General features: G+C 44.5%; 2 protein-coding genes across 2 annotated transcripts in view; one reads left to right on the forward strand and one right to left on the reverse strand.

The window, feature by feature from the left end:
* LOC108788612 (mitochondrial import inner membrane translocase subunit Tim23) overlaps positions 1–5,332 on the reverse strand; it is a 17,613-nt gene extending 12,281 nt beyond the window's left edge. Inside the window, exons 1-3 of the mRNA XM_018558413.1 lie at positions 5,150–5,332; positions 4,096–4,154; positions 2,896–2,989 (exon numbers count right to left, since the gene is read on the reverse strand). Coding sequence (XP_018413915.1) covers positions 2,896–2,989; positions 4,096–4,154; positions 5,150–5,246 — 250 coding nt within the window. The 5' untranslated portion in view covers positions 5,247–5,332. The remainder of the gene's footprint in view (positions 1–2,895; positions 2,990–4,095; positions 4,155–5,149) is intronic.
* Positions 5,333–5,465: 133 nt separating this feature from the next.
* Positions 5,466–16,319, forward strand: part of PARG (poly(ADP-ribose) glycohydrolase) — a 113,663-nt gene continuing 102,809 nt past the window's right edge. Inside the window, exons 1-2 of the mRNA XM_018558408.1 lie at positions 5,466–5,868; positions 15,017–15,080. Coding sequence (XP_018413910.1) covers positions 5,466–5,868; positions 15,017–15,080 — 467 coding nt within the window. The remainder of the gene's footprint in view (positions 5,869–15,016; positions 15,081–16,319) is intronic.

The raw sequence follows: 16,319 nt of genomic DNA on the forward strand, positions 1-16,319 counted from the left end.
TTAATCGTTTTTTTATTTATTTAATTAATTTTTAATTAAATATTTTTAACTTTACTTTTAGGGGCTTCGGGGAAATATTAGGGGTCTAAACAGATATTCCCCTTTTAAAATAGAAAAAAAAAGAGATTGGAGGACACAAAGTCCTCTATCTCTTTTCTGTGTCCCCTGTTATCAATGAACAGGAATCCTCTATACTGAGTGTTTCTGTTCATTTATAACTTGGAGATAGTATGTTTACTATACCTACAACTATGAATGAACATGAGGTGATGTAGATCACTTCCCATTCATTCATAATGAGGATATAGTAAACATACCTTGTCCTCAATTATTTACAAAAACTCAGCGATCATTGAGTGTTTGCTCACGCTCTGACACCCTGTCACAGGAGGCTGAGCGAGTGGTGCAGGGAGGAGAGCTCAGCCTCCTGTGACGGTGCTTGCTGTCTCCGCCCCCACTCCTCTCTGCCGGACTTTGATAGGGAGCTGAGTGGTGTGGGAGGAGAGACGCCGGCCGCTCAGTGCTCTCCTCCCGCAGTGCTCGGCCGGCTGTCACACTTTCTCTTCTCCCCACTGGGACACAGAGCAGTGCCCAGCGGGGAGGAAAGAAAGCAGGGATGCGCCGCTGTATCGGCAGGAAAATTGCACTTTTGGCATTTAGCCAAAAGTGCCATTTTCGGCCGTTATAATCGGTGCATCCCTATTTAGGAGTGTGTCTATGGGAATGTTTGACCATTCTTCTAGAAGCACATTTGTGAGGTCAGGTACTGATGTTGGCCGAGAAGGCCGGGCTCGCAGTCTCTGCTCTAATTTATCCCAAAGATGTGTCTATCGGGTTGAGGTCAAGACTCTGTGCAGGTCAGTCAAGTTCCTCCACCCCAAACTCACTCATCCGTGTCTTTTATGGACCTTCCTTTGTGCACTGGTGCGCAGTCATGTTGGAACAGGAAGTGGCCATCCCCAAACTGTTCCTACAAAGTTGGGAGCATGAAATTGTCCAAAATGTCTTGGTATGCTGATGCCTTAAGAGTTCCCTCCACTGGAACTAAGGGGCCAAGCCCAACCCCTGAAAAACAACCCCACACCATAATCCCTGTTCCACCAAACTTTACACTTGGCACAATGCAGTCAGGCAAGTACTGTTCTCCTGGCAACCGCCAAACCCAGACACATCCATCGGATTGCCAGACAGAGAAGCGTGATTAGTCACTCCAGAGAACACTTCTCTAGAGTACAGTGACGGCGTGCTTTACACCACTGCATCCGACGCTTTGCATTGCACTTGGTGATATAAGGCTTGGATGCAGCTGCTTGGCCATGGAAACCCATTCCATGAAGCTCTCTACACACTGTTGTTGTGCCAATCTGAAGGCCACACGGGAGGTCTGTAGCTTTTGACTCTGCAGACAGTTGGCGACTTCTGCACACTGTGCGCCTCAGCATCCGCTGACCCCGCTCTATCATTTTACGTGGCCAACCACTTCGTGGCTGAGTTGCTGTTGTTCCCACGTTGTTATACTACCAGTAACAGTTGACTGTGGAATATTTAGTAGCAAGGAAAAAATTGCCTACGTGCGGAATCCTAGGATGTCCATGTCACGCATCCTAGGAGGCAGAGGAACAAAGTATTGTGCAATTTCAATGCAGCGCAGCTCTTTTAGGCCTGAGACCTGCGGTGTGTCTGCATATGCGCAGTGTGAAACTATGAAGATCATTTTCTAGATGGCGGTACAGGAGCAAACCGCCACCTGGAGAACTATAGCTGGATGGAAGGCAACACTGGCCTCTTGAGACAATTCCCTGGTGCTGTTTTTAGTCTTTTTTAATGTGAATTTCTCATGCTGGGTGTCCCCTCCCTATGGAGGGTTCCAGAGTTGCCAGAACTAAGCCATTAGGCACAAATATTGCTCCTATTTGACTAGAGAAAGTTTGTGATCCAGCATGTCCTCTTTACTCCCACTCGATTACATGATCTCATTTCGTTTATTGTCTCTTCCAAGCAAGAAGGCTGTAAAGTGTTGCAAGAGTGTATGAGACAATTACATCAGACAGTTTCATCATCTCATTCAATGCTACTGCTCTAGGCGGCTAAAATGTTTGCTTTTTTTTTTCTCTTGTTAAAAAGAGGGGAGTGCATTTAAAACGGATTTTCAGTATCTGCTAGATACTGGAAAGGTAAATCTCCTGGTACATCCCATGAAATGCAGTTGTTGCACATTTGTCCTGGCCATTATGAAGAGGTTTTAAAGGTGCACATACACTGGCCGAATTTCAGCTGGTTTTTAATGTACTGGCCGAAATTCGCAGTGTGTAGGGCTGTCTGCTCCCTTTCAGCCGGCATTCCTCAATCAGCTGATCGAAAATCTTCATGCAATCAGAGCCAGCAACCAAAGAGCTGCCCGCTCTGATCAACTATTCTAACAGGTGCTGGCGGCACCTGTCAGAAAACAATGCAAACAGCGGCAATTCCTCGATCGACATAATGTTTTTGTGTTGGAGGAATCATGTCAATAAAATGTATTGAAAAAAAAAATTAAAAAAATCGGACATGCCCCATTTTTACAAACAATGCAATGCGGCACACAGATGTGAGCGGGCCAATACGTTTACATGTTTTAAGTGTAGAAATACAATGTGGCCACTAGATGGTGCCAAGGAGCATAACAAATAAGTATTTTCTGTGTTCCTTTAGCGCCATTTAGCGCCTGAAAATTATTTTGAAATCAACTCCTAACAATCTATCAGTGTTAACCTTGTCTGGTTTTGGTTACCAATCTGCTAACTTAAAAGGCTGAAATGGTTTGTTCTGTTGATTAATCATTTTTGACCAAACCAACGAGTGATGCCAATATCATCTGGGAAATTGGGAGGTTATAAGCTCAGTCATGATACAAACCTGTTATACAGCAACCGCCAATCGTAAAGAATGCCAGCTCGAATCTTCCACGAGTCTTGTTTGCCCCAGTAGGCAGAATAAACTCATCTGAGTCCTAAAGGATGACAAATTGTATGGAATCATATGACCATTTAGAAGCATAATTTTCTTTCAAGGCTTGACAATGAGTTTATGTCCTTATTTGTTCCAATTATATAATACATCCCTTACAGCAAAGCGCATGTAAAGAAGAGACTGAATACTTGGCTCTCCTGAAAATTGGGTGTAGAGAACAGTTTCACTGCTCTACATGGATAATGGAATGGAGATACTGGTTTCTTATTATGTGCAAAGGTTTACCCTTCTAGCTAGAGTTCTGTTCCTATGGCAGATAAAATTACTGTATTTCTACAATTAAAGCTGACGTTTAATCTGCCTCTTGGTTCAACAGGCAGACATGTTTGAAGTCCACCCTGTGTGATAACCATGGCTTCTTCCATAGATACAGTGGAGGGGTTGGTGTAGCCACCCAGGGACAAGAAATGTGTTAAGCTGGCCATACACTATGCAAATTTTGTTCAGTTCTTGATGAGCACTGTTGGCACCCATTCCAAAGGAATCCCTTTGTTTGAAAATCTTCAAACAAACAGAGCTGGCTGCTGGCTCTATTCAGGCATTCTGACAGTGGGAGACTCGTATATCGTTGGAGTAATCAGTTATATTTTCTTCGTCCACCCCGCAGCTTAAATTAAGAAAATATTACAGTATATGGGCAGCTTTACTGAGAGCAAGCCTGAAGGGAAAAAAAAAACACCTATACGTAGACACTACATCGAAGGATTGGTAAGCTGCAATATCATATTTTTTTTTGTGGGGGGGTCTAGCTATACTTTTAGGCTATGTTCACACCATGTCTGGACCAGAGCTACAAATGCAGTGCAGTGTGTTTTGCCGCGTTTAAGCTTAAAATGGGCTTACAGGTGCAGTCCATTGCATTTGTGAGGCATTTCCATGCGTTCCAGACCAGAGTAAATGAGACAAGCAGTCATTTATTTTTTTTGTCTGGACCAGAACGGACTGGGCTGCTGTGAACAAAGCCCAGAAATACTATAGGGGTGCTTTTCTGATCCGGGAACAAACTGTACTGGTCTGGACATGAACCCTCACACACTGCATACAGTTTCAAGTCATGACTTCTCTGGGATTCATAAAATCTCTTACCTGTGTTAAATACCTTGGATCCACGTTCAAATATGGAGAGAGTGGAGTCATTCCTGTTACTGGAGAGAAACAAAGCCAGACATTTTATCAATTTGGGATAGAGATAGATACTTTTTTTATAACCTTATAACAGTGTCTATAAAATGGACTACAAAGCCAGAACAAACAGGGCTAGCTGAATTGATCAAATTAACAGATTGTCCTGAAAACTGCTGATAAAATGAAAAATGGACACCTGGGAGGCAGACTTCCTTCAGAAATCCAGGAGGGCTTGCTCATGCCATAACCTGCATGTTTGGAATGCATTCCTGCATATGGGTTTGTTTGTTTTTGATGCTTTCTAGTGCATTTCATTTAAATTGATTTTGCATTGAGTTTAAGCTTGTTCTGGTGCACTCATATACATGTCTATGTGTTGTGCTACAGTGGCACAAAATTGAAAAACCATTGGAATTACTGTGTATGCATTTTTGGTTTGTATAAAAAAAAAAAAACACATCGGCCTGGAGATGGGGTGAACCAGCCCTGAACTCTAACGGGTGCTATTAGGGCTCATGTACAGGGGGTGTAATAACTCAGATCTAAGCTGGATTCTGCTGCCAGAAAGATCCAGCGTTCAAAGTGGCTTTCGTGGCGTACTTTACACTCATGTCTATGCACATACGGTGTTTAGAAGCATTATTGTATTCATTGATTCCAGACACTATGAATTTACACGCATAACCTATACCAGTGAACTCCTGTTGTAGATTTGGGGCATTTTTTATTTAGGTCCCTAAACGCTGCTCTACGTTATGGATCTTAACGCCTTATGTACACGAACACATCGTCCATTATAGAGTTGCGTGAAGAAAAAAAAAAAAAAAGCCGTATGGGTCGTTATTCTCCAGTCTGTGTGGATGAGGCCTTAGTATGATGAAAGACTTTGGAGAATGTAAGCAGACATATCGCAGCACTTCTCCATGGTCAACGATCACACACAGTGACTGATCCAGACTGGAGGTGACCCGATCCCCAGAATCGCATGACCCAGCTCTCCTACCCGGATACTCACACGGTACCCCGGCCAGGTCTGAATGGGGGTAGCCTGGTGAACCTCCGAAGATGCTGCCGAACCCTCCCCGGCCCCCGGGGTGGTTATTGGTATCCATTTTCTTAACAGCTCGGCCGCGTGTCTCCGAATCCCCTGCCTGACCTCCCCACAGCCGCCGTAAAAGAGATCGCTTCCGTTTAGGGCTCGCTCTTTTGCTCGCAATTTCCTTTTTTGCCGCAGCCGCACTTTACGACCTCGAAGCAAAGGCGTCCTTGTTGTCTGCTGGCACCTGTCGCAAGCAGCCAATCGGAGACGAGCCGCTCTCTGCTTAATGCGCATGTCAAGTAGTAAGCTCCGAAGCCGAGGTGTCCATCTTGTTTGCTGGCAACTGTCATTAGCAGCCAATAGGAGGCGAGATGTACTGCGCGCAGGCGCGAGTTCCGTAGTGAGCAGGCGCCGAGGGTTAGGGGGCGTCACCAAAGTTCGATCTGCCAGGAAAGCGCAGGGAGAGGCGGCGATTTGTTTGAGATTGTCAGTGGGTAAAGTACCGCCTGAGGATGAGAAAGCGATTCTCGGAGGCCTGTGCGAAGCAATGAGTGCGCTGTTTGGGGTGGACGTAACAGAAGAACCCCTTAGTAAAAGAGTCCGCGTCCAGGAGCCAGAAACAGTTGCCGAGGGTTTCGAAGCGGAAAGGGGATCCCCGGCAAGCCGGGGCCCCAGCAGCACCGTGGGGAACAGAGGTGAAGCCCTTTAACTGTGTGTAGACTATGTGGCAGCCCGTTCCTTGTACCAAGAGTTAGTCTGAGTGAAGAACACACGTGACATGCCTTTGTTTCCAAGGTGTCCAATCACGTGATCTACCTCAGTCGCTGGTGTCTAGAGTGTGCTCAGCTTCTCTGTGATTCTTATTGGTGGGCATGCTAAGGTGAACCTGTGGCCAGGCCATGGACATTCAAGTATTCACTTCATCCTTAACAAGTAGTTAACGAGCTTTAAAAGAGCCCTTCCAGACCTCTGTTGTTGTAGAACGGCGGCAGGCAATCTCAGCACTCCAGCTGTGTTGAAACTACAAATCCCATGAAGCATTGCAGGACTCCTTAAAGCAAAGGCATGATGGGATTTGTAGTTTCATCAGCTTTAATGCTAAGGTTGCTTACCCTTGACACTGTGGAGTAATTCATCCTGAAAGTTCAGAGGATTGCTGGCAGGGGGGTTCTAGTGGTCTCAGCAGCCCAGCTTCACCCTCTTCCTCTCCTAGGAGTTGTGCACCCTAATTAAAGTGCAACCGAAGCCAAAACTTTTTAGTTTTGGATAGAGTGGAAAGGGATTGAAACACTTGTCAGTCTTTTATCGCCGTTTGTGTGTGTGTGTGCCCATTAGGGTGATTGACCTCTTTCCCGGCCTCCTTATGTCTGCATATCGATGTCAGAGCTCTGCCTCTGACCCCGCCCAGGACAACCTTTTCCTGGCTAATAAAACCAGCATGAACCAGTGCGCCCTCCGTGTTCTGTTTTCTGACTTGCTCAGGCCATGGTCTGAAGATTCTGCTCGATTTTGAAACAACCCCCCCATGTTTCCCCACAGGTAGGGTGTAAACCTCCCTGATGCGGCCGTGCCCTTTTGTGCTGGGGCAACTTAAAGATTTGTTGGTTTTTCTTTAAGATGGCGACTGTGACGGCTGTTGTGTCCCCTCTTATTCTTTTCCCTGCAGACTGGACCCAGGTTGTGCACGTGTGCGGCTTTCTCGGTAACTAAGCAGCGGGCGGGAAGCTTTCAGTGGCTTCCTCCTGCTGTCGAGTCACGTGTGTGCTTCACTTCCTCTGATTAGCCGGTCTGAACCAGGCCTCTCCTCTGCTCTCTCTTATTTAGAGGCATTCGGCGGCCACTGTGATGCTTGTCAGTGTGGGGAGAGGAGGTGCTGCCTGTGCTCTGTCCGTTCTGACTGTTCTGTGAGTATTGAGCTGTGGTTCCCTTTTTTTTTTTTTTCTATTCTACGTGCTGCTTTTCTGGCTTAGACTTTCTTCTATATGTCTTAGGCTCTGTTTTTTTTGCCTGCTGAATCCTGGGGACACCACGACTACCATGAGTCCACCATCTCCAGATGTCACAATCCAGGTATGGGGAGGAACTTAGAAGAATGCTCGACTAGGAAGAATCAGTCTTTTGATCCAGCTTCTGACATTCCTGGTTTTCTTCCAGGGGAAGAAGCCCTAAGCCACACCACAGGAAAGCCTCCAGGAAGTCCTCTAAGCCACGCCATGGACATTCAGATAGTTCAGCCCCTCGTAGATCAGTGAGAAGTCCTCAGCAGGATAGAAGGTCGCGCTCCCCGCAGATGGCGAATGGAGGTTCATGTTAGTCTTTACGGGCATTGTCACAGGTCTCCTCACCCTCCAGCTGGACAGTTTTGGGCCTGTGGTGCTCAAGCGATGCCTGGGAAGCTGGTATGTGAGTCCTGTTTCAGAGACATGTCAGGTGGAAAGGAGTCTGAAGCAAGGAATGTTCAATTCTTTATTCAGGATGCCATGGATAAGATTGTGCAGCAGTTTTTGGAAGAAAAAAAGATCTCCAGGGGCCTCTAATTCAGGGTTCAATCGGAAGTCTCGATGGCCTTCATCCGCTCCTTTAGTGTCCCAGTTATCAGAGTCAGTTTCTGTGGAGTCCCAAGTGTTCAATTTTGCTCTACTCCCACCCGTTGTTAAAGCGGTAAAAGAAGCTATTAGTTGGGAAGAGGAGGCACAACCTCCAGAAGTGAAGGTTCGCAAATATTACCTATCGTTGAGCAAAGAACTGCCTTCCTTTCCATTGATGTTTGAAATCAAGGAAATTATTGAGGAAAAGTGGGCAAAACCGATAAGTGAGTTAGTGTGCAGAATAGAGTTTCCAAACTGTATCTCTTGAAGGCTTCTGACTCAGAGTTTTTGGACTCTTCCCCCTGAAGTGGATGCTGCTTTACAGCTGTTGGCGAGGCATGTGGCTCTTCCTCTTTACAATTCGGTGACATTCAGGGACTTGATGGGCCGCAGGGTGGACACAGATCTGAAGAGGATCTACACCACAGCAGGAGCAGCCTACAAGCCTTCCTTGGCGCTCACGTCTGTAGTCAGGACGCTTAGATCTTATATTGCGAATGTAGAATCGGCTTTGAAATCAGAAGTGGACCGAAGTTCTGTTACTTCCTAGGAAGAATTAAAGTTGTCTGCAGAGTTTGTTGTGGAGGCCGCAGTGGATATGGTCAGATTTTCGGCATGAGGTAATGTCCTTATCAATCACAACTAGATGGGCTTTAGGGTTGAAGCATTGGTTAACGGATGCTGCATCAAAGAAAGGTCTTTGTTCCATCCCTTTCTCAGGAACATCTCGATTGGGCAAGATTCCAATTTTGTTTTCTTCAGCAGTGGAGCCTATTTTTCTTCCCGAGATGGTGAGAAACTCTCTTCGGTGGTGGACTTCCAGGGGCAGGTCCCTAAAAACTGGAGACTTGATCATTGTTACTTCAGATGTCAGTCTCCAGGGTTGGGGGGCACACTTGCAGAGGATTCAGGTGCGAGGATGTTGACAGAGCTGTTGGCAGCCTTCGAGGCTCTTAAGTCTTTTCGGTCTCTCGCCTCGGCCAACGGGTCAAGATGCTTCTGGACAACAGAACAGCAGTAGCATATCTGGCCCGTCAAGGGGGCCGATGCCGTACTTATGTAGCATAGATGATTTTTCAGTGGGCAGAGGCCAACCTTCTGGACTTGAAAGCGCCATATCTCCTGGGTGCCCAGAATTCATTGGTAGACTTGCTGTGCCATAATTTTGTCAGTGATGGAGAATGGTGGCTGAACAGCAAGTATTTTTCACTGATTTTTGCAGTTTGCGGCGCTCCGAAAGTAGACCTTATGGCGACCCCATCGAATGCTCGGTGTCAATGTTTCTTTTCCCGATTCCAGTGCCCCAAGTGATAGGGCAGGATGCCCTTTGGTTTCCATGGAACTTCTCTTTCACCTATGTGTTTCCCCCTGTTGTCCTCATTCCTCGGGTGTTGCAGAAGGTTCAGCGGGAGGGGGTCCATGCCATTGCCATTCTCCCATGTTGGCCGAGGAGGCTCTGGTTTCCGCTCCTGCAACTCCTTTCAAGCGAACCTCCAATTCTTCCTGTGAACGAAGAACTATCTCAGGGCCAGATCCTTCATCCGAATTTGAAAAGGCTAAATTTGATGGCCCGGCGATTTGAATGGCAACCGTTAGAGGCTCTAGGTTCATCCTTTGCGGTCTGGTAAAATCTCACAAGCCTTCCTCTAAGTCGGCATACTTCTGAATTTGGAGGAAGTTCTTTGAGCTCGGACGGAAAGGAGGATTTGATCCCCGGAAACCGGGGACGGCAAATGTTTTGCTGTTTGTACAGAAAGGTCTTGATTTGGGTCTCAGTTGTCGTACCCTTAAGATGTATATTTCAGCCTTAACAGCCTTAATAGGGGTCCAATGGTCTGTTGATCCCTTGATTTCGAGGTTTATGAAGGGAACCATGAACATATGGCCTTCTTAAGAACAGGGTGCCAAAGTTTTGCCTCTTTTTTGACTTTTTTAAAGGCTCATGGATCCACCTTTTATTTCCCTCAGATTCTTGCTCTATATGGCATCTCACTCTGTAGATGGGGTTCCTCACTGCGATTGTTTCAGCAAGGAGGGTTTCTGAAATTGCTGCTTTTTCCTCTAAAGAGCTCTTTTGCACGTTCTATGAAGATAAGGTGATGCTTTGTCCTATCCCTGATTTTTTTACCAAAAGTTACTTAAGAGTTCCACCTGAACTGGGAGACTGTTCTAGAAGCCCTATCCTCCCCGAAACTGGTAGCGGGCTTTACTCGATGGGAGAGGTTGGATCTAGTTGGGCTCCTGCCGGTGTTTCTGGAGAGAACAGAGGAGTTCAGGAAGAATGCACTGTTTTTCCTTCAGGCCCAGGGAAGGGTAATGTTGCAAGACCAAGGGTGAACTCCTCTTGGATAGTCAAGGCAATACAAGCAGCCTACTCGGCGGCTGGGCTTTCTTCCCCTGTAGGATTAGGGGGCATTCAACAATAGGGATGGTGCTTTCTGGGCGGCGTACTCAAAGGTGTCCTCGAAAGTGGAGTGTAAATTGGCATGTTGGAAGTCGGTGAACACCTTTTTATTCGGCATTACCGTCTGGACGTTTCTTCTTCAGCTGGCGCGTTTGGGGCAGCAGCTGGCGCGTTTGGGGCAGCAGTTCTATTGGCTGGTTTTCACAATTATTAAAGTGTTCCTTTTTTTTTCCTGGCATATTATTCCAGTGTTCTTGAGTTTATTTCGATTTCCACCCTACTCTGGGGTAGTTATGTCCCATGGGTATGTTGACATGAGGAGGCTAGGAATTACGGAAAATTGTTCTTATACTTATTGTAATTTTCCTTTCCTGGCCTATCCACATGTCAGCATAATTTTACCCTCACTGAAGTGTCAGAAGGGAACATGAAGGGGAACGGCTGGTTCATGTTGATTTTTATTAGCCAGGAAAAGGTTGCAACCTCAGCATTCCAGCTGTGGTGAAACTACAAATCCCATCATGCCTCTGCTTTAGGGAGACCTGCAATGCTTCATGGGATTTGTAGTTTCAACACAGCTGGAGTGCTGAGATTGCCTGCCCCCGCTCTACAACAACAGAGGTCTGTAAGAGCTTCTTTAAAGCTCAATAACTGCTTGTTAAGGATCATGTGAGTATGCTGACATGAGGCTAGGCCAAGAAAGGAAAATTACGGTAAGTATGAGAAGAATTTTCCCTAGTTTATCCTAGTGAAAGGTAAAACTGAAAGTGAAAGCAAATCCTACATTTTAGGTTGCCATCAGAACAGGAATAGATGAGACATCTTCCAATGGTGGCGATGCTGACTACCAGTAATTTACCTTGCTTTGGAGGGATTTCCTGTTGTGAATATTGTAGAGGAAGTAAAGAGAGAGTTTCACTGTTGCCGTGAGTTTCACTCCACAGCATTGTTTCCTGCTCTGCCTGGTGTTTTGCCTCCTGCACCTGCTTCCTGTGTCTATTTTGCAACTTCCTCCTTTCTCCTGTGCTTTCCCTCTGCTGTTCCTGTGGGTGCACCTGTTCACACATGTTCCCTGCGTCTTCCCTCCAGTGGACATTTTCTACATCTGGTATCCTGTGTCTCTTCTAGTGTGCTGTGTTCCCCGAGTACCCACTGACCCCACTAGGTGTGTCGGAGAGATGCAACCTGGGAGTTCCCCCGCGGCTCAACATCCACGCCATCAGTGGCTCTGGTGAAGACAAGGCGGCTCCTTAGATCCTGTGACTTTGGCACACCTACGTTTGTTGTGCGGTCACACTGTCCCTGCATCTTCAGAGACCTGTATCCCTGCACCTTCCGTTTTCAGTCGCAATACACTGATCCGCAAGACCCGGGGTTTACAATTCCCGGTGCTCCAGTTCTCTGTACGCGACAGGAAATTTCCAGTTAAACTTAAAGGGTACAGTATTTCTCGGAATCTTCTAGGACAGCAAGCCTACTTCCCCATGTTTCTAAGTGTTTTTTTTCTTTTAATATTTCTTTCCCCTGTGCACTGGTGGAGGCAGCATACTTTCACTTTCACTGAAGGACAAGGAGGGTGGGGGCAGGAGGGTTTGTTTTTTTGCTCTTCATGTTTTCTCCAGTCACCTTCCAGGACAGCATTAGAGAGATAGGCTCCTCCCACCGGAAACAGGAAACATATCACCCACACCAAGAATAAAAATCTCTCTAATGCTGAGAAAGAGAAAATTGGAGTTACGTACCTGGTAACTCTGTTTCTAGGAACCTTCCAGGACAGCAGGGATTCCCACCCGGTTATTGGTGTGGCTTGCTGTGTGTTGCCGTACTTTCGGAGTTGACATATATTGTTATACATATGTATAATTCTGTAGATGTACATCTTTAAGGGGGTAGTGATGTGGTATCCTTCAGTTCTTATGTTTTAACTGAAGTGTGCTAGGCTGGGACTCTTTTTTTTTTTTTTTTTTTTTCTAGTTGTGGGTTATGTGTTTCCGGGGGGAGGAGCCTATCTCTATAATGCTGTCCTGGAAGGTTCCTAGAAACAGAGTTACCAGGTACGTAACTCCAATTTTTCCTGCAAGAGTCCATCATCTCTCAGGCTGCTGTTCTAGAGGATTTCTAGAACTACTGATACCGGTAAGTCTAACTGGGGAATTTTATTGAGCAATAACTAACATTCATAACATTATTTTCATCAAGCTGGTGTCTATCACAAATACTGTACATCTAAAAACAAAACAAAGTAACATGAAACAAATTCTAAGGGTTTTTTTATTTTTTTTGTTTTTTTTTTAATTTTCCAGTTAAATTTCTTTTACTCCATATTTAAAAAAAAAAAAACGAAGGTTCAATATATGGTGCACTTATGATATTGCTACAGAACGTTATGCATTTTTAGAATGGAGTGCATAGTGGAAGATGTTTGACTTCAGGCTGTCATTCTGTCTTAGTTTGAACTTGGGTGTACTTAGGATTCAGGTTAGGGTCCATTCACACCATATACGTTTCTTAACACATAACCCACAAAAACTAAATTCAAAGAGGCCAATTAACACCAGCGTGTTCCATTGCGAAGTGTTGCGGTGCTCTGCAAAAAAGTAGAGCATGCTCTCCTTTTTTCATCACAACCCTCAACACAATGTGCACAAACGTGCATCAGCGCAATACAATATGAAAAGTAAAAGGACGTGACTTCACAGGGGGAAAAAAAAGCAATTCTACACAAAGTGCATCAAACGCATTAAAACATGTGCTGCAAACTCTGCTCAGTGCAATGCAACTGTGTTAGCGCACTGGTTGTGGTGTGAATAGACCTTAACTGGATCACCTTTTCTGATCGTTTGTTATAAAGAGATCGAGATCTAATTTATTAGTTTGGTTGCCTGCCTTTGTGCCTTTGCAAATCACATATGTCCTTCTTGCAATATAATGTTCAACACTGTACTCCATACATGATTTAGGCCTTAAAGAAGTTTATACACTAACAATATTATGTTTGCTTTGTGTTTTTTTTTTTGTCTCCCTTTTTTATATCCCAATATTGTATTTGTAGTTATCACTTGCATTGAGTGGTGCTGTGTAAATTGATATATTACCATGTGTTCCTAAGTCATGTTTCCCTGTCTATCTTCCAGCTGTATTCCCTTTGGTTTATAGGGGGCGATGCCACTGTCATTTGGAGGTTTATATTATCGGTAGTGCTCTCTTTGTTGGTTTCCACAGCACTTTTATATATTACAGCATTTACAGCAATTTTTGCTCCAGGGTCTACAAAATGGTGTAACCTGCAGCATCTAGTAACATTTTTATCTGAATAGCTTTGAGCTGAGAGAAAATATAAAGGCTGCTATTGCTGACTTTTTTTTTTTTTTTTCTCCTTCTGAAAATGCTAGCTCCCCGGCTATTATGCGCATATAATGGTCTTAGTAATTCCTTAATATTGTCTGTCACAGTGACAACCCCTGGGAGATGATACGGGCTCACCCGAGGCACGGAATCTAAGCACCAACCGGTTTTCACCTGAGTTTCTGATGGTGGAGATGGGTTTCACTACTTTCTGGTGCTAGTTTGTGCCCCCAAGGATTGCCCCACCAAGGGATGAGCAGGACAGGTGGGCTCCAATGAGGAGACAGTAATCTGGAGCGTGATCATGAAAAGGTAGAGATCCTGACAAAAGAGCCAGAGGATGGTGTAGGTCAGCAGTCGGTAGGTAGGGAACAAGGTCAGGCAACAAGAGGATAGTCGGATCTAGGCAGGGGTCAAGACAGGTGGCTAACAGAGAATGGTCAGACGGTCCAGGTCGGCAGTAATTAGTCAATTGACAAGATGGGATCGTAGTCGCGTTCAGGCAGCAGATCAGGGCAGGCAGCGAGCCAAGAGAGATCAGACAGTCCTGGTCAGCAACAGGAAACAAACAACAAGAACACAAGTTCTTGTACTCACAGAACACTGGCTTGAAGACACTGCACCAGCCCCTCGCAGAGCTGGTGCTTAAATACCTGTCTGAATAGAAATGACATGCCTGGCTCCCTTAAAGGCACTTTGGATGTTCAGGTCCAAATTTTATGACTATCATTGGATTTACTGGCCTGGATGCTTTAAGGGCCATTAGAAGTAATGGCAGGTCTCCTGTGATTTACTATTAGAGGTACTGGTGGGTCTTTCAGCAAGTCCTGGCAGGCATTCTCAATGAATGTAAAAACCTGTCAGGCACTCTGTGAGTACCATAATGCTGTCCTGGAAGAAGTATACAAATAAGGAGTCCTGGCTTGACTGGATGTATGCATATTACATGTCAGTAAGTCAAAGTACTAAAGCCAGAGGATTAGTATGGAAGCCAGGCAGCTAACATTTGTATGAGGAGGTTAGCAATGGCAGCTTCCATATTCCTCTTCACATTGACATGACAAACAGTGTCATGTCAAATTGCATCACCTGTCGTCTTATAGATTTATTTATTGTTCAATCCTATGTAGAAAGTGTCTATGCGATATTCCGATTTATCCTGTGCCTTTACTATATTTAGTTATCCTTGTAACATTTGATTCATATGTGTTTGTAAATGGGTGGATAAGTTTGCAACTTCAGAATTCCTGTGTTTTGACCTTGGTTTGTGAAGACAACTCCTCCAACGGGTTTACGATGTAATTGACCTTTGCCATCCGTTCAGTCATCCATTCAGTGTTATTTCAAGGCTTACTTCCTTAAACCCATTTTCCATGTCTTCTGTGGCTTTTTGTGTTCAGAAGTTAAATACATTCAATGTGAAGACTCTCAGTGTGTTGCTGTTAAGCACATTTCCATTAAAGAATTTCTATTTCATGTAATGAACTATTTTTCTATGTTTCACAGTTCTCAAACAGAGAACCCTCCATTCCTGGTTTGGACATAAAGGAAGAAGAGAAGAACATAAAAGGTAATTTTTTAGCAACCAGAGACATCATGAGCTTTTGCTTAATATAACCGTAATATGCCAGTATGACGTAATATTGTGCAGTCTTTTCATTGCTTTTTAGATAAACCTTTAAAAGAGATCAATGATGTTCATCTTACCAATATGTGTTTCATGTTTTAAAAATCTTGTTTTCTATTCATCATTTTTAGTTGTTAATATTCATGAGACATGCATTTGGTTTATATTATGTAATTGGTTATTTTTCTACGCTTCACAGTTCTCAAAAAGAAAACCCTCCATTCTGGGTTTGTCCATACATACGTGTCTGGGAGACCAGCAGAAAATCCCTTAGCTGGATTCTCACACGCATGTCGGGCACGGCCATTATGCTTTTTGATGTCTCGGTTGGCTTTAACTCGGTGGTCATTCACCTTTTGCTAGGTTCAGTAGCTATTCCAGTGTAATATTTAGCAGAAGGAAGTAAATTTGTTTTGTCTAAAGCAGAATGAAGCTGTCTTGACCGTGAAAGGTGATAAGGCAGTGAGGTGATTCAACTTTCCATCATCTAGCAAACATTGTTGTATCAGTTTTGGGTTGGATTTTGTCTTAACAGTTGTGTACTTAAAACATATTGGGTTCGTTTAGTAGTTGCAACTAATTAAAATGCATTTTGTTCTGTTCAAACTTTATTTCACTTTTATCATGTTTGCACTTACCCAGAATGCCCCCAGAAATGTGATTTTATACTTGTGTAATTATCTTGCTGCTTTTCCGGAAGTTTGCATATTCAGTAGTTTGAAGTCAAATTACATGCATTTACTGTAGTCACTCAACATAGATGAAGTTGTCAACAAAACAACTTTTCCTTGTGGTGTGGAGAAGGATTAGAACCTCTATTAGATTTATATTGCTGTTGGCATCCCTCCTGGGGAGATCTCTCTGCACGCTTTCATCAGGGCACCCTATCTCGAAAAGTCAGTCTTTCCCCCGCAAATGTGACATTTCTTTAGTTGGGGAACTGACATTGATTTAAAAAGACAATTTATTTTAATCACTCCCTTTTCTATTCTTAAAACAAAAACAACACGTTTTGGCTTCCAGCTGGCCATCTACATTTCTAGTTTTAGGCGCAGGGAGCGCAGACTTAGGAATAAAGATGGTGCAGCTACCTTACATTGCTGCAGCCTCTGCATCATGGATCAAGGTGAACAATTGCCAGTGGTGATTGCAGGCATCAGTGGCAACAGCTTTTTACAGGTA

This window comes from Nanorana parkeri, unplaced genomic scaffold, assembly GCF_000935625.1.
Source record: "Nanorana parkeri isolate BGI_ZX_2015 unplaced genomic scaffold, ASM93562v1 scaffold338, whole genome shotgun sequence".
Classification (NCBI taxonomy): domain Eukaryota; kingdom Metazoa; phylum Chordata; class Amphibia; order Anura; family Dicroglossidae; genus Nanorana; species Nanorana parkeri.